The 17,959-nt window shown below is 40.0% G+C and overlaps 2 protein-coding genes across 4 annotated transcripts; both read right to left on the bottom strand.

Moving 5' to 3' along the window:
• Window positions 1–376: 376 nt before the first annotated feature.
• LOC142370368 (macrophage mannose receptor 1-like) lies at window positions 377–5,367 on the bottom strand. Of its 3 annotated transcripts, XR_012767850.1 has the most exons (9): window positions 5,207–5,367; window positions 4,731–5,132; window positions 3,691–3,864; window positions 2,858–2,971; window positions 2,619–2,759; window positions 2,363–2,508; window positions 2,246–2,278; window positions 1,966–2,146; window positions 377–1,789 (listed from the first exon to the last, which is right to left on the bottom strand). XR_012767850.1 is itself a non-coding variant. In XM_075452903.1 (8 exons), exons 1-6 carry the CDS (start codon window positions 5,274–5,276, stop codon window positions 2,366–2,368), a joined length of 1,044 nt encoding a protein of 347 aa, XP_075309018.1. In that variant the 5' UTR covers window positions 5,277–5,367; the 3' UTR covers window positions 377–2,143; window positions 2,246–2,278; window positions 2,363–2,365. The 3 variants fall into 3 exon arrangements, 2 of the variants coding, with proteins under 2 accessions (XP_075309018.1, XP_075309017.1); XM_075452903.1 differs by having other exon boundaries at window positions 377–2,143; XM_075452902.1 differs by having other exon boundaries at window positions 377–2,146.
• A 1,606-nt stretch (window positions 5,368–6,973) lies between these two features.
• LOC142370083 (transmembrane protein 236) lies at window positions 6,974–16,098 on the bottom strand. The gene is made up of 4 exons (XM_075452506.1): window positions 15,827–16,098; window positions 10,289–10,361; window positions 9,531–9,654; window positions 6,974–8,475 (listed from the first exon to the last, which is right to left on the bottom strand). The coding sequence occupies exons 1-4, from the start codon at window positions 16,096–16,098 to the stop codon at window positions 7,772–7,774; spliced, it is 1,173 nt and encodes a 390-aa protein (XP_075308621.1). The 3' UTR covers window positions 6,974–7,771.
• Window positions 16,099–17,959: the final 1,861 nt, after the last annotated feature.

Below are 17,959 nucleotides of genomic sequence, written 5' to 3' on the forward strand. Positions count from 1 at the left end.
AGTCATTGCGAATACACTCACATTGCTAGAAGATGAATTGTAAAAACCTTTGTTATTTCTTTACGTCCAGTAAGTCTCAGCTGTACTTGATGCAACACAGAAGTAGTTGATAGTGACTAGGCAACATAACACATAATAGTAACACTTTACCTATTAAGAAGCAGTGTTAGCTTTACTGTTATGACCATTATAGCAGATCTTGGCTAAATGTACGTTCCTGAACTTGCATCCATAGTAGATTGTGATCAGATTCAAAACCGCTATGGTTTTCTTATATAAGCTTGGTGCATCTTACAATTCTATATAATTCTATTAAATGTATGTGGACTATTAGACAAAAAAAAAAGAAATATATTTAAAAAAAAAGCAAAATCAGTAATTCAGTACATTTTTATTTATTTGGTACATATTTACATTATCATAGAAAAGAAGTAAGCTGATCAACAGCCAGTGAGGATTATGAACAAGCACCCCAGTTAAGGGAGATTTGTCAGTTTGCATTCAAAACATATTCACCTTTCTTGATTTAGTGCTTGATTCCAAAACATCTGTACGTATTTCATAAAACACATGATCATATTCAATTTGGATTGATTGTTATTTACACAATCTTGTGCTGAGTGACTGCACGGTGGTGTGGTGGTTAGCACTATTGCCTCACAACAAGAGGATTCCAGGTTTAAATACCAGCTGGGTCCTGTATGTGTAGAGTTTACATGTTCTCCCCGTGTATGCATGAGTTTTCTTTGGGTACTCCGGCTTCCCCCCACTGTCCAAAAACATGCATGTCCCGAGGAGTGAGCGTGAGTGTGTATGGCTGTGTGTCTCATTTGTCTCTGTGTGGACTGACGACATGATAGGCTCCAGCCTCACTGCGACCCTAAATTGGATTTATGTGCCTAATAAGTGTGGTGCCACTGCATGCAGAGGAATCAACATGACTATAATCTCTGAGACAGTTATCACTAGAGGATTTCTTAGACATCCTCTTCCTTTTAAAATTATCCAAAATAAAGCATGCAAATCTCTGATCATTATGATATTGCCAACCACCTTTGTTCTTTCTACGCCTGCTCATTCTGCTCTATGTTGGCCACAAGGCCTTTGGTGCTCACGGGGACTCGGTTAGGATTGTTTGAGTATAACTTATTGTCAAAAGTGTGTAAAGCCCCGAAAATATGTTAAGAACGTGATATTCAATTAATAGGTATATTTATTTTATTGGGAGAGCATTTATTTTATTTACTATTTAGTTAAAACAATTAATTTGGTTTAGGGCTAAATATGTGTTAAAATTACTTTAGTTTGTTTCATTTATTTTATAGATTTCTGTCATGATAATACCCCGTTAAGAACGACACAATGCCTGATAGGAGTTGAAAGTTCATGACCTGTGATTAATACGCAAAGAGAAAACTACACATGCTGTATGCTCGAACTGGTGATTTTGTTTAATAAAGTTGCACAAAAGAGAATATCTATTTTGATTTTTTTAGTTATTTTCAAGGGTGCAACAAGATCACTCTCCCAGCACAGGTGTGGGTATCCATTTACGGAAGAGGAGGAAGGCACCAAGTCCAATTCTGTCAGAACCACTCTCGTCAAAACGAGACGAGAAACAGAGATGAATTTCAGAAGCTTATTCTGAATGCATACAATTATGTTTGGCGGTATGGCTCTGTTCGGAGGAAGTTCCCGACTTTTCCACGAGCTCCATGGAAGCCAAGACAGGGAACAGCAGCATCCTCAGGTGGAGTGCCTTCCATTTGCTGTAAAGGCAACAAACCCCCTAGAACAGAACAAGCAACAATGAACAACAGTATGACATTGTTTGGCAATGAGAAGTCAGTGGAGCAGGGGAGGTGGTGGGTGCAAGCAGAAAGCAAAAAAAAGCAGTGACAGCAAACCAAGTTTAAATGAAGCGCCCCAAATGCCAGCATCCAATTGCGAGCAGCAGCTGATTACCCATTGAGCGCAGCTGGTTGTGGACAGCCATAAGGGTTGGGTCGGCGTCAGCCAATAGGCAAAGGCCGCGTTGACTAGTGTGGTCTGCCAGAACTAACGCGGTGCTACATTTATGGCAATTACAATCAGTACTGTTGCCACAGTGATGCCAGCAGATCCATGTGAAGGTTCTTCAACACTACTGAGGAGGCAACACAGACAGAAGTCGGTTATCAGTTATGCATTTGAAGCTTGCAATATTTTACTCAGAATGTATTTAAAGTCGATTCTATTGACTTACCAAAAGATGGAGGCTTTTCTGTGGGTGGAATAACTGGAGAAAAAAAAAGATAATAAATACTCTGTCTTAGTGACTGATAAGTCAATTAGAAATTAAAGAAGAACTGATTAAACTTACTTTTCATCCTTTTGCAGATAAAAGATCTATTTTGTCTGCAGGTGGTTGTACTCCACTGTCCGCCCACATCTTTTTATTTCTCTCCAGGTACAAACAGTTACCTGCATAAGGAACCCAGTGACTGGGGCAGAAGCTGGGCGCTTTGACTGTGGATACACACAGATGGAGCTAAGGAACATAATCAACTACGGTTTGGACAGTAAGGACTTACTTCAAAAGTAAACCACATTCTGAGTGTGTTGGATGGGGATTTTACTGTGTGGTGGGTTTAGACTGGTAGAGTTTCCTCTTCGACAAATGTAGCCAAGTTTCTTGGTGCAGGTGCTGCTCTCCCACTTTGAGGCCTTTGCAGCATTTAGAGTTGCACAGGTGAGCCCAGGTTCTGAGGAAGGATGACCTGTTGGAAACATTGGTTCATTGATGATAAATGAGAGAATTAACTTAAGTTGCTCCAGTCATTAAAAACATATCTTACAATAGAATTTCTACACTAACCAGGGGCCCAGTTTAAGTATCTGAACGGGTTTCCATTGCTCCACTGCCATCCGCTCTCAACATCCAAGCTGTTCAGCCCAATCCAAAGAAAGGTTCCCAAGTGATTTGTCAACCCTTTGTCAACACATGAATATGACAGAAATTCATTTTCAACAATATGTCAACATAGGTTCGTGTAGTTCTACGATGCTGAGGAGATCAGCTCCCTGCTGCTGGCAGCTCTTCCTAGCCTGATGCCAGGTCAGCACTGCCTGTGCATTCCTCTGATACTGAACCCCTGTGACTGGGTCAGTGTCCCACCCAGTGGAGGCTAGATCATATTAAATACACATAACTCAACAAGTTAAAACCAAAAATAAAATAAATTGTTTACACTATTACCTTAAAGTAATGTTGACCTGTTGACAAAGAAGGACAATAAGGAGGTCAATAAAGTATCCAGCTTGATAAACATCTACATTCTTATCTAGGAAAGAGCTTTTTCATGAGGGGCTATTGTAAAGTGAGATCCCTTTATTTTCCTGTTCCCTTCCTGCTCTCGCTTTACAGCAGCGTCAGGGAGAAGACAAGAGGAAAATAAGGACAGTACTTTGTTGACAACATGAGAGGAAGTGGTGGTGTTGTTCTGCTGCGGGAGAACAGGGGAGAGGGGTCAGAAACCAGACCTGTAAGCACCAACCTCTTGATAAAATGATGACGATATGATTATGCATGGTCTGGAGTTCTTTCGTCAATCAGCAAATTGTGCAAAGAGTTTGCAACTCTTTAGGAGTGCTGATTATTATAGATATACGTTGACCTTTTGAAGGTTAATTAATGTAAATGTTACTCACCTTTGTTTGGACAAAACCCCCACTTTTTTGCTTTGTCATAATCTCTGTCCGTAGCACACCACAGCTGTCCATCTGTGCGACCTTCCTTTGTGCAGTCAGCATACCACTTCTCATGGAACTTAAATGGGAACTGACAGGGGGCTCCAAAAGCATTACCCCCTATCGTGAAAGTCTCTGAGGAGAAACAGATCACAGATTTAAAGATGATAAGAAACTGTATGGACATGTTGTTACTACATTATGAGCATTACTTTCCTTATGCTATGACCGTTTTCTAGGATGGATTTCCTCATGACTCTGGCAGCTGGTTGTAGGTTTTCACTCCCATATCAAAGGTTTTCCACACCAAATTTAAAAAGCTGTTTCTTAATGGACTTGTTGTCTTAATTGCCAAAGCTAAACTGAGCTTTTTTTATATTCGAGTGGGCTGGATGAAGAACCTTAAACAAAAAGTACAACAAAATATGCAAAAGGTCTAGTTTATGATGCATGACGTGATGCTGTTGCTTGATTTGCCTTTAGATTGCTCTAACTCATGAAAAGGACTGGTTGTGAACCAATTCCAAATGTATTCAAGTCTAACTTTGATGCTAGAACTCTGTGAACCCAACAGCCAGCTATGCATGGCCAGTTGTGCCACTCTGGACAGTGTGTAGTGCTGGCTGCACGTGCACCAAGATACAAATGTCTCATCGTTATCAGCTGCACTTATGGGTCTTATGTGGTAAAATTTCGCTCCTCACTTTATAACCACAAACCATTTCCCTGAAGGTGGAATTTTTTTCACAATTATTGAATTTCCACACAAGTGATCATTTATCAGAAATCCCTTTTTTTCTGTATAAATCACATATTTTGTTATCTGAATTAAGTTTATACAGTATATATTTTCATTGTCTGTTCAATATTATAATAAAACACTGCTGAGGGACTCTCTGAAACACATTTCCAAACCTCCTAGAAAGCTGCTGCACCCTCCATTTTAGCTCCCACTGTGGACAACATTGTGGATTTGTCGATTGTGGACAAAGAATTCCTACCTTGAAACCCTTTTGAACAAAGATCATTCTGAGTGCCAAATAGTCTCCAGCGACTCCACACCCCTGAGCCTTTGTAGATCATAACATTCGTCTCCTGGCGGTTTCCCCAGTTTAGGTGCAGGTCCTGGTCTTTTAGGCCAAAAAGGGTCTCGTTCTTGCACTGCCAGTGCTGAAGAATATTGTTTTCATCGCATTCAAAGAGAACTACCTTCACCCAATCTTTTATCTCTGTGGCAGCCAGGCACAGTTTGAGGGACAGACTGAGGAGGCGGGACTCAGAAGCCCAGCGAAACTGCTGCTCCTTGGCACGTGGATTACATGGAGCCAGAGTTACTGAAGTGGCTTTCTCCACTTTTACGCACTTGCTGTGGTCCTGGTTGAAGATCAGGAAGGTTCCACTGTCTGGAGAGGAAGTTATTTAATTACTCCATCACAGTCAAACTTACTGAAACAAGAAATGTGTCTGGAGTACTTACCTATATCAGCGGTGATGCAGAGAACTTGCAGGAGACAGAGAACCACAGCAAATTTCAAACAGGGTAACATCCTCAGTCTCTGGCTTGAACTTGGTTGTGAATGTGGCTGTAGGACAGATTTGTGTGCAAAGGTATGTGACAAAGTTCACCAGTGACACAGAGCCAAGGTGTCCTCCTCTTAATCACACTGATGGATATCCTGTCACATGGGTAGTTCTGGCTGGACAAACTTCTTCCATAGGCAGACTTTTCTTGGCAAAACAGAGGAGGAAGTGGGATCAAACTATTAGGCGAGAAAATGAAAGTCAGCTTACAGAATCTGAAAGGACAGAAAAAAAGAAGGCCTGCATGATATATTTTTACATTCATTTATGAAAGTGTCATTTTTAAGTTTAGAAATGTTATTTGTAAAAAAATAAATTAAAAAAAGCCTAATGTGAATGCTAAGTTACCCAGAGAGCAGAATTGATTAGTTGTTTAGAGCACATAATTATGTGTTTTTGGGGACAGGGTCTCTGAGAGATCAACGAGGCCTCAAGTTAGAATACAGAAATTATCTGTCAAAATAACTTATAGTATAAGTCAATAGTTAAAGAGAGCAACAGGAGATCTTGGTCCCCATTTGGGCAAATGATTGTCTGATCACTATGCCCCCATTAGTGTGCCCACAAATGCCGCTCAAGCCAATATAGATGTGGATCCAGATTAGTTGGCTATGTATCTGTGAAATACATTTGCCTTGAAATATAATTCAGAGCTACAGTAATGTGTTTGTCAGCTTCCTGGGGGCAGCAGATCAATTTGTAAATTCAACAAGCCAACATGTATACTGGGCCTGTGATTAAACCATTTCCTGAGAGAAATCCCTTGGGCAGTTGATAAATCCTCCTCCATGAACACCAGCTTTTTTACTCTTGTTTTTACACCATTTAATGCTGAACTGGGAGTGTATACTCAGTGTGTTGGAGGTTCTTGACCAAACCAGGTCAGAGAACAGAACAAAATGATCCAAAACAGACTTATTGGTTGAATGAACTGTGTTCTTTTCTCTCTTTTATACATCTCAGACACTGCATTATCCAGGCCAAAGTGTAACATCCATCTTTTTGTCAAAAACAGTTGTACTTTTGTACATTCGTGAGGACACATTTAGAGCTAAACAATATTTACAGGATTTGGGGTTCTGCAGTAAGAGTCTGGGTGCTGAACTGGCCTGCCCTTACCAACTGAAAACATTTTTTTAAAATATCTGAGATTCAACATTTGATATGTTGTCTTATGTGTTGTTATCAATCAAATCAACTGATATTAAAATATATTAGTAATTTAATCTCTTTTTACGTTACATTAAACCTTTTTGTTTGAGACGTTAACTTTTGTGTGTTGGATGGCTTTGGTGTTTACTCCCAGATCATTTCACAGGTACAGTGACGTTGTTTCCTCTGCTGCTCTTTTCTATAATGCAAATGTTGCAGAATGACAGGAAAACTTTTTTTCATATCTGGCAGCTGTTTGGAGTGAATGAGATGAATTCTAGTAAAAAAAAAAAGGTGTAAATGGAGGTCAAAAACAAGCACACACTGTTGGTCAAATCCGTCCATATCGCAAATCATGAGTTAAGCTCAAACAAATATTTTAGGAGTTTCTTTATTTATCATATTAAAATAAATGTATCAGTGATACAAACTCACACTTTTTTCCTCTTGTGAGTATTAACTTAGCAAAGAAAAACTCTAATTTAAACAACATGGATTTATTCTTTTACATATTTGCCACACCTTATGATGGTAGAAAAAAAATCTGCTATTAACTCTCAAGTGACATTACAGGGACATTCCCAAAGTGCCATGCTTGGTGAAGGTCAAGGGTTCTGAGGGGTTAAAAAAGTATGTTTGCACAGAAAGGTAATAAAACATAACACAACACATCATTTGACACATAACTTCAATTGCCTAAGAGCTCCCTTTTGGCCTGTGTATAGTACCATCATGTTTTTTATTCTTCAGTTGTTGTTTTTTTTGTAATGTCTTGCAGATGCAAATTCATACTTGGTTTGGTTGCACCAGCTATCTTTAAATCCACCGCTAAGTTTGAGTATAAAGTTCCTCCTAAACTACTTTTAAAATAATGACTTATTAAGCCAGGTTACACCATTAAAACTCAATACAGAAATATTGAATTATGGAAACAGGTAGTTGCGAAAATGACAACTATCAAAACCCAAATGATGTTTTCATGAGCTGCTTTAACATTTTCTGATTTAAAATGATTTTTTTTTAAGTGTTGCAGATGCCACTTTTCCAGATTTAGTTGCTTATAAAGTTGCCTTTTAATGGGCATCATGTCAGGTTTGTAGACTATATTCCACATTTCGTCTTTGACTATAATAAAACTCAACTAAATAACTAGTTTGCGCTCATACCATTTGAACTTTTTCTCATTGCTAAGTTTAAACGTATGGAGAGCTGGTGCAACCACCTTCTGAATGCCATCAGGCTGCGTTTCTTGTTTAAGTCTCCCAACACCTTTTTCAGTGTTGCACTGTTTGTCCTTGCTGTCTTGGTCTCAAAAGAACATCCTCTCTGTATTGAAGACCCTCAGCTTGGTCATGAAGTTAAAATAGACGAAGGCCAGACACACCAGCAGGTTCTTCATCAGATAGAGGACGGGCGTGACAAAGCCGAAGAAGGCAATGAGGCCGATGCGCACAAAGAAGAAGGGTAAGTCCTGCAGGGCAACTCCCAGCGAGGAGAGCAAGGGGCTGTGGGGCATGACCACCACACGCAAGCATGACAGGTAGCTGAAGATGTAGATGGGGAACACCCAGCCTGAGTAGTAGACCAGAGGGTGTCCTGCCACTCTCACCATCTCCACTGTATCCATCCAGAACATGAAGCTGTCCACAAACACATCTGCTCGGGCATCACTGGCACACAGGAACCTCAGAGGGCCCGTGTAGGCGTATGGAGATATACGGTACGCTGAGGTGCTTGCTGATCGAGAGCTCAGTCCAGAAATACTGAATGGCCTGCCAGGGGTTCCTGGTATCCCCGGGACTGTCCCATTGGTCTCTGGTCGAGCTGCTGCTCCATTCTGGCTCCTGTCATTGAGCTGGGTTGGTTGCTGGCTTGGTTGCATGGGTGCAGGCACACTTTGCCCGGGCACAGCTGGCCCCGGCACAGCTGGAGTGATGGGAGTTACTGGTGTCACCTGCTCCACATGTGTGAGGACAGTGGAAGGGATTTCAGCATCTCTATCCATGTCGTTAGCTGTACGGAACAAAGGAAAAACAAACACAGACAGTCACCGACACCCTATATTCAACAGAAAATCCAGCAATGAAAATGTATCGGATAAGGTTAGGAGAGGGGCACTGAAAGACTGAAAGAGCTCTAAAATAAATCAAACTGGCAAGAAGCCAGTAATAGGACAATAATAATACTGGTGTAATACCATTAGTGCTATGATAAGATATACAGGTTTTGGGAACACTATGTATCCAGGGAAGATGTTGCTTATTCGAGTAAGACAACACATAGGGGAAGAGTCAGGGTCTGGTCTGCCCACAGTACAGACTTGTTACAAAGTAACAATATTCAAAGCATTAAGAAAAAATAATACAATATGTGAGGTCCAGCATTGTTCAGCAGATAAAATCCTGTATCAGTTAAGAATGGGAATACATTTAATTTTAAAGCATCAGTTAGTTTCCTCATTTTCCAAACACTTTTTTAATATAATATAATATGCAACCCAGCCCAACTTTTTTAAATATGTTGCTGTCACTGTGTATTTGTTTTAAAAAACAATACAATTTCAACATCCGTAATGCTACTTTAAGTTAAATATAGAACTTAAATCATTTGCAAATCATTGCTTTGTGTCAGTATTTACATTGACTCAGCATGAAGCATTCTTTGGAAACAAGACTGTAACCCAGATACAACTATAGGCCCACAGCAGTTCGTGTCCACAGCAGTTCCTAAAAAGAAATTCCCTTCACGTCTTTATTCATATGTTTTTAAACTTATCACAGTATTCTTAGGGGGAAAAAAACACAGAAACCACATAATACTGTTTTCAGAACTGGGTACTTGTAGTTTCTCTCTTTGGTAAATTGAGCATTGACAAATGTCCTTCTCCTTTCCTCAGACTAGATGGCTGAGTTGTTCTGGATACACGATGTAAAGACCTATTCCTGGTCTGTTGTCTCAGAACCCCTGCAGTGTAAAACCAGGTGTGTATCACTATAGAAGTACGGGAAAGTTCAGGAACTACAGAACTCAGTGACTGATTTGTGTAATGTGTTCTGAGCTGCGCTCACCCTGGCCAGTCAGTCTGCAGTGGCGTATCCTCTCCACAACATCGATACAGATGAGCGAAAAGAGGACCAGTGACACTGGGAGCTCTGTGAACGTATCGTGCTTTATGTTGTTATTTATCTGCACCTGCACAAATAACGATACACTAATTAAAAATAAATACATTTGACCTGAACCCATCAGTCAATAATGAACTTTGTGAGCTACAATATATCACTTTCAGCTCTGTTATTTGCCTGAGTCAGGACTTCACACCAACAGGACACAGAACAAAGCAGACAAACGGGTCATCTAACAGAATTTATGGCTCTTACAGAAAAGGCACCAGATAAGTAGGGGCCAACAGGTCAGCTTGGTCTTTGGAGAGTGCTATGTAAAACAGCAAATAGGACCTGGGCTGCAGCCAGAGAGGAAGTGAAAATGCGCTTCATGGACAGATGGTTTGAAAGCATGGACAGGAAGAGAAACCAAGCTGCTTATCAGTAGCTTCTTGTCCAAAGGACTTCTCACAAATCATCACTTACAGAGACCTTCCAATGATGGCCCTAAATGCTCCAAAATGTTACTTTTTTGCAGCAAATTTAATTTTGCTATGTTTTTGGACTATGTGAATATAAAAAAAAATATTAGAAGGATGAACAATAACAGACTTATTCATGTTACAAATATAGCAACATACAGGTGAGAGGTCTTGATCAGAGCACAGATAAACAGATGTAACAAATGAAGCACATGAAAAACGATCCACTGCAGGTTGTACCTCAGAGCTGGCGATGAGAAAGGCAAAGCAGGGCAATGTGGACAGGATCACGTATACGAGGGCCACAGGCCTCCTGATTAAAGAAAAAAAAGAGGGGGAAGACTAAAAGTATAAGAGAGGAAGACTGACAGTTGCAACAGTTGCAATCTCATGGTATTCACCAACCGAATGCTGTCCAAACAATGGATGTTTTCAGTGAACTTTAATAACTCTAACAATCCACAAATCTGTGCAACAATACACAAGCAGCTCCACGGACAAACATGCATTTTTGTAGATTTCGTTTGTAAAATCATATCCACAAAAATACAGAGTGATTTACAAATATGTATTATCTGCTCTGTAAGTAAATATTTTGATTACATGTAAGAATGAAGTTTATTCAAACGTAGATACTTTCAAAACTGAAATGCATTTAAAGGGAAGTTTCAGCGCAATGATTTTCACATTTACATCGTTTACTGTCAGCGTGAGGTGGGACTTTTTACATTACATTACATTACGGTCATTTTGCAGACGCTTTTATCCAAAGGGACTTACAATAAGTATGTTCAACATTGGTAGGCAAAAGAACTTCAGGTCACAAGAAAGTGCATTTCCTTCCAAAACCAAACAGCTAAGAGCATAACTAGTGCTAGAGTAAGTGCAATAAGTTAGGTACTGAGACAAATTGGAAAAAAGACAATTTAGAAAAAAAAGACAATTTAGGAAACAAATAAGTGCGTAGGAAGCTTTTCTGACTTCACTCCTACGTGTTTGCGTTATTTTGTTCAACTGGAACCGAGTGGGTCAAAAGTACCCAAATAATATTATACATTTGATTAGAAATGTGTAGTTACTCGCTACACCAGCAGGTGGTGATACACGGATAATTAAAGACAGGGATAACAAAACAGTCTACTTGCAAGGGAAGGCTACTATGGGCTCCGTGGAATAGTCTAATAGTCTATTTTGCCTAGGCGCCTTCCTTACTGAGTGAAATGACCTGGAAGTATCTGAGTAGAAGATAGGAGCTGTTTGAATTCTTCAAATTCTAAGGAAACGAGCTTCAATGCTTCCTTTGTTATATCCTTTAGCAGAGGATACGCTTTATGAGAGAAAAGAGAAAATTATATCTCAGTTCTTTCTTTTATAGCAACGCTCAATTATAAAAATAATTAAAAAAAAAAGATAGCGGAAAGTGTCACATATTGAGAAAATGCAAACTTCTCTGACTTTATCTTAAAAGTTTAAATCAGTCTGTTTAACAGGATTGTTTAAATGCACATGATGCTGCAGACTCTGCTTACTTCTGTCCCACTACAGTCAGTTAACTGGCCCTTCCCAAGCCGTCGCCCTTCACCTGCCCCTTTTTTCTTGTTCCAGGTTCAGATGCATCCTGCCTTGAGTTAGATCTGTTTATAAAATGTAAATCTCGATCACTTTGTTCTTAGAGCTCCTCGGGTGAGCAAAAATTAATGGTAGACTTTTCAGTGAAGTAGGTCATGTGTGTATTTTGTTCTGACAAATTATGAGGTTTCTAACAACTTTTAAAGGGAAGTAAGTTATTTCTTGCACTTTTTTTCTTAAAAACATATCTGTCGGGGAGTGCAAATGCAAAAGAGGGTAGGACTAGGATGTTATATTCCACCATACATGTAACACACAAAAGGAATTTGTGGGACAAAGTACCTGATGGCTTGGAGAACATTGCATTGCAACATACAGAAAAATCTGATTTTAAGTCAAGAAACATTCGGTATTGAGACTGAATGTCTACACAAAACTCAAATATGCTCTCTGTTAGCCAAATTTTAGGGTTTCAACCGTCACTGGAGACTTCATTAGTATTGCTTCTTCTAATTCTGCTCTAAATACACAACATGCTGCTGACATCTGCATCTGATAGACAGGTTTATGTTGGACATTCATGTTAGCACCTGTGATTTGTCCAACAACACACATTCTTTCTGAAGAGCTTTTGAGAGTTGGGTGGGTTCTGCTGCTGTACAGTCATTCTACAGTCTGAATTGGATTGAGATCTGGGCTTTGACTTGTACATTCCAACACATTCAAACAACATTTCTCAAACATTTCCCTTTAAACCACTTGGGTGGCGCTTTAGCAGTATGCTTCAGGTCAGTGTTCCGCTCAAAGGTGAAACTCTGTCCTTGTCTCAAATCTCTAAACTGAAACAGGGAATTTCCCTGTTTAACACCATCCATCATTCCATCAGTTTTAACCAGTTTCCAAGTCCGTGTCAAGGACAAACATCCCTGCCACTGTGGGGATGGTGTTTTTAAAGGTGATGAGAAGTGTTGGGTTTTCACCACAAATAGCATTTTTCTTGATGGTCAAAAAGTTCCATTTTAGTCTCATCAGACCAGAGCACCTTCTTCCTTGAAGGGAGTCTCCCACTAGGGATGGGCAAAGATTCTCCACTGTTCAAAATAGTGATTCAATTGTGAGAAATCAAATAGTTGTGCACGAATGTCTTGATATGGAATTATTTTGCTATAACAGGCAACTTATAGTAATGTTTTCCTACCATCACAAGATGGCGGTAATGCACAGAGGTGTTTGCCAATTGATTTGACAACAACAAAAGTGCTTGGCGACTGCCATCCTCCAATACAACCTATCTGGCACATTGATTTTAGATGCTAATGGTTGTCCAACAAGAGAAATGTGCAAAGTTAAAGACAGCAGCCGTGAAACATATCTGTGTGGAGCACAAATGAAAATCAAGTCCAGAGAAAACTCTTCCAGGTAAAGCTAGGATGCCATAAGTTTTCTTCAACTATGCACTGTCATTTGAGGTGACTGACCATCATCCATACCCTTATGAGGGTTGGGCATTATGGGGGTTGGGGGTGTGGGGGGGGGGGGTTTACTGTGATTTCGAACAGTATTTTCACTTGAAATGCTCCATCTCCAACATTCCTATTGACGAACTCTAAATGTGCTTTCTTATTTGTTTCTGTAAGCAAAGACTTTTTGTTCTGGCCACTCTATTGTAAAGCTCTGCTCTGTGGAGTGGACAGATAAGTCTCTCTCCTCTGTGGAGCCTTCCAGCTCCTTCAGGGATAGCATTGGTCTCTTTGTTGCCTCTCTGATTAATGCCCTCTTTGACCGGTCTGTGAGTTTTGGTGGACAGCCCTCTAAAAGCAGATTTGTTATGGTGTGGGCCATATCCTTTCCATTCTGTGATGATGGATTTAATGGTGCTCTGTGGGATTTTCAAAGTTTGGGATATTTTCTTATAGTCTAATCTTGATTTGTATTTCGCCCCTGACCTGCTGAAAGAGCTCCTTGAACTCCATGGTGTCACTTGCTTGGGCGTGCCTCTTGATTAGTGGTGTTGCAGACTCTGGGGCCTTTCAGAACAGGTGTACTGAGATGATGTGACACTTAGACTGCACACAGGTGGACCTTAGTTAACCAATTATGTGACAAAGGTAACTGGTAGCACCAGATCTTATTCAGGAGCTTTGTAGCAAAGGGGCTATATACATATGCACACACCACTTTTTATATTCCTTTTTTTTTTTTTCCTCACCAATTGAAACTATTTTGTGTAGGTTTTTACATGAAATAACAATAAAAATCAATTACAGGTTGTAATGTAAAACAAAATGGGAAAAACAGCAAGAGGGGGTGGAAGCTTTGGCAAGCCACTGTGTGAATGTTTTGGAAAAGCTCTACAACATGCTCTTCTTATAGCTTGTATTATTCACAACAAAACCTGTACGATGGAGTCTGACAGCAGTTTTTGTAAACATTAAGTGTGTCACATTTGAAACCTGAATATGATTTAGGGTGTCTTTAGGCTATTCAAACACCCAATGGTTTTGTCAGCAATGTTTCATTTACCTTTTCACAGTCTGGCCCTGCTTCAAGGAGGCAGATTTCTGGCCTGCTTTCAGTTACGTTAAAGCAGGACGCAAAGACGCTCTGCAGCATCGTGTGCATTTTGATAGTCCTGTTCAACAAAGGGATTTCAACTATTAGAATTAAGTCAGAGATGTTTGACTAACATGCATTTTCTGGGTATGCGACTCAGCAACAATTCCATTTTCAAAACAGGAAACCTATTATTGTACATATCCAGCTGTCAGAATCATCTACACGAAAGTTTGGTGACACAGCTGTTTTTTTCATCCTCTATTCTGACAACATAATACTGTGACAAAGGGCTGTCATTTCTTGCTTTAGCGGGAAATCATTTAAACTATGTAGCAAATTTGTTTTTGCAGCAGCTCCACAATTAGCAATTTACACCAAACTTATGCTGCACAATATGCAAATGCAATGCACACTACACAGACAAAAAGTCTAGATGTTTTTCTTGTCTTAACATTTTTTCAACTTAACAGCAAGAAACTCTTGATATGATCAAATAGATTTAATGTCGTAGACAGCTGCCTCCTTGCCATCAATGCTACAAACGGGGACTGAATGAAGTTTACGCTTTATGCTAACACATGTTCGCTGGCTGGCTAGGACGGCTTATTATCATTATTATTACCATACATTCACTTTTGCACCTTCTCCAAGAAAAGTTCATGTGGCATTGAACACTGTTTTACTGTCTTAATTAAAACTGCTGCGATAAAGCAGAATCCACTTCTCCAGGAAGGGCTACTGGGTCCTGGAGAGCCTGCCCTTGTCCTCTACAACCTTGTCCAGTAACCTTGCCTGGTTACTTCTTTCTTGTGCTCTTCTATATATGTCTGCCCATTGCCACCTGCCGGTGTCGGAAGTAACTACACTTTATATTTGTGTACTTTTTTCTGCAGACCTGCTCTATTCCAGTTGGACAAAATTAAGCAGGAGGGAAGTCACAAAAGTCCCTCCTCACAAAGTGACAGGAAGCGATTCACAAATGTGTGAAATCTGTTTCATGTGTACAAAGCAGTCTGTAAATGCATCATTTTCACTTCACGTGCATTTCACTGGCGATGGTATTTACATTTGTGAAACCCTTTATAGTTTTTATGTTAAATGTACATATTTACAGAGCAAGTTATACGTATTTTTTAATCGCAGCTATTCCAAAACATTAAAATAATATAGGCTATATCTACGCATGGAGATAATCACAGACCTTTCTACATATTGGTTTGATTCGTCTAGTTTGACAGATTAGTTTTGGTACCAACTTGTCAAAAATCCTCAAACAGGACTGAAGTCGCACATGTCACGTGATCCACAAAGAGTAGAGGTGCACAAATGTGCAAAACCTGCCTCACAAGTACAAGTTAATCCAAAATGTTTACACCAGCGGTTGTGCACGTTTGCAAATTGTTCCGCATTTTTGTGCATAAGATTTTACACAACATAAATGTAATGAAATACAATTTTGTGGAGAGTGAAATGTTTGTGGATGGTCTTGTGTGGGTTACAACTTTTAAAGTCCACTATAAACTTCCATACCAAACCAGCCACAGGCCTGGTCAGACTCACAACAGCTGGTCAGGTCTCTGTCAGTGTTTCACTGAGACAAGGTGATAACCACACATAGCTGAGACCTCCATTTGTGGCTCCACAGAAACTCACCACTTCTTCCTCCCAACGAGAAACTTCTTCTTCATGAAGACCATGTACTTCAGGGGAACCCAGACCAGCAGGGCCGTAGAGGTGACATAGGCGATGGAGGAGGCCACGATAAGCCAGTAAGCAGTGCTGCTGTCGCCGGGGGGCTGTGCCGAGGTTTTGACCTTTGCTACGATGACGGCGAACCTCTGCATGACGATAAAGAGTGGCACACACAGGCCTGCAAACTGCAGCACCTCGCAGAGGGCGAATTTCAGCGTCCTCCCCGAGCCCATCCTGTGGCAGGTCACAAAAAGAGAAAGAAGGGAGGGAGACGGGGTCTGTTGTCGCAGTGAGGCGACCCCTGTCCCTCTGAGGGCTGGTCAGGCCTCGGACTGCTGCATTGTCTGCCTCCACTAGCATTTTCCACACACCACAGCTCTGGCTCTTTGCTCACCCAACTGCTTACACTGCACTAGGCATTGTGTACCTCGGTGTGACGGTGATGTGACTAGCCTTTTACTTTCTTTTTGTACACAATACAAACAAAGTTTATCCAACTCTTCTCCCTCAAGAACTGAAAAAAGATCAGAATCAAATCAATGATTCTGTACTTTTTTATGCCAAAAGCCCATCTCATAACAGCACTCTGATTCGGGGTAACATATGTTACAGCTGGGAGACACAAGCAGAGTTAATAACTTCAATAGTTCAACAAAATCTAAGAACTTCTTAATCCAAGAAAAATATGATCCCACTGAAAATTCACTTGCCCCTCTCTTATTTATATGCTGCCATCTAGTGGCTGAATGTGATCATTGTAAAACATCAGAAGCTGCTTGGTGATGTACCAAGAATCAGTCTTTCTCACTTTCTCTGATAGCGTTGTCTTGAGTCTCTTTGCTGCATCTGCCGCATCGTTTTTTATTTGGGTGAAAGTGCATTAAAAAAAAATTTGCACAAACATCTACTAGTGTTATGTGTTGTTACTTTTGCTTAACTGTTTGTTAACATATCTTAGAGATGTAACCCAACTTTATCATTTAGTCAGTGGCAATGTAATTAACTTATGGTATAGTTACAAAGTTTGTCTAAAGTGAAATTGGATAAAGACAGTTGCTAATCATAATCATGGATACTAATCATACAAGCACAGAGGGATGTAACACTTTCAGTTCCGTGTTTCAACCTCTCAGACTGAAAGATAAAGCAATTAAAATACTCAAAACAAAGCATACGCTGCCATTCATATTGGTATTTCAGATGGGTCTTTTTTTATAGTTAAAAATGCTTAGCTGAGAGCATTTCGGTATGCCAATGTGGATTAGTGTTGCATTAGTGCAGTCTTTTCTGTTTGTGGTGAGCTGTAAGTACAGTAGCAGAATATTGACTGTTACTTAGCAAACAGTTCCTCACTGTACTTCCAGTCTGCTGTGCCCTTTCGGTTTGCGCTGTTGCAGATATCCGTTTCGCAGATGAACAAGGTGAACAGGTTGATTGTCATAGATCTGGTCAGGGTCAGTCTGCATCTTTTCCCGAAGCCCTATAGGTCTACCAAAATTGAGTGACCGACATTCACTTCCATGTCAATTATGTTTTTCTGCATGGGCCAGCCTCAAGATGACTAGGTCTGGTCCTCGGTAGATTAGTCAGATGTGGCATTGCACAGATAACATTTTGTCCTCTTTTTATATTCCTGAGCCTCACAATGATTAGCATTGGTCTAAGGGTTCGTTAACTGTTTTTTGTTGCAAGTCACAAAAGTGTATTTGGAGAAATGATATTTGCATTATGTCAGATTCTGCCTGCAGGGAACAATGTGCACATAGGATAACATCAGCCAATGTTAGAAAAGAACTTTCTAACAGTTTGATGAAGGGCTGAAAAAGCGTTCTGTTCAGTCATAGTTCTTTGTTTCCCTGGAATCAAAGTGGGAGAAAAATAACAAAAATGATCAGGATTAGCCACTGGCCAGATCATTATCTTTAACATCTGTATTAGTATCTGCCCAGAATTTCACATTTTCTTAAAAAGAAGTTGAGACTCTTTGTAGGATTTAAATAAAAACAGAATTCAGTCATTTGCAAATCTCACAAATCAAAGTTTATTCACATTAGAACATATAAAACATATCAAATGTGGAAAGTAGGATATTTT

Source organism: Odontesthes bonariensis, chromosome 20, assembly GCF_027942865.1.
Source record: "Odontesthes bonariensis isolate fOdoBon6 chromosome 20, fOdoBon6.hap1, whole genome shotgun sequence".
NCBI classification, from domain to species: Eukaryota; Metazoa; Chordata; class Actinopteri; order Atheriniformes; family Atherinopsidae; genus Odontesthes; species Odontesthes bonariensis.

Bases quoted from the DNA above. Each gene is read 5' to 3' on its own strand.
- LOC142370368 (XM_075452903.1), bottom strand. From the start codon at position 5,276: ATGTTACCCTGTTTGAAATTTGCTGTGGTTCTCTGTCTCCTGCAAGTT. The intron at 3,865-4,730 runs GTAGGAATTCTT...GTTTCTCCTCAG, and splicing joins TTGTTCAAAAGGGTTTCAAG to AGACTTTCACGATAGGGGGT. The intron at 2,972-3,690 runs GTGAGTAACATT...GTGTTGACAAAG, and splicing joins GGGGTTTTGTCCAAACAAAG to GGTTGACAAATCACTTGGGA.
- LOC142370083 (XM_075452506.1), bottom strand. From the start codon at position 16,098: ATGGGCTCGGGGAGGACGCTGAAATTCGCCCTCTGCGAGGTGCTGCAG. The intron at 9,655-10,288 runs GTACAACCTGCA...TTATTTGTGCAG, and splicing joins TTCTCATCGCCAGCTCTGAG to GTGCAGATAAATAACAACAT. The intron at 8,476-9,530 runs GTGAGCGCAGCT...TGTTCCGTACAG, and splicing joins CTGCAGACTGACTGGCCAGG to CTAACGACATGGATAGAGAT.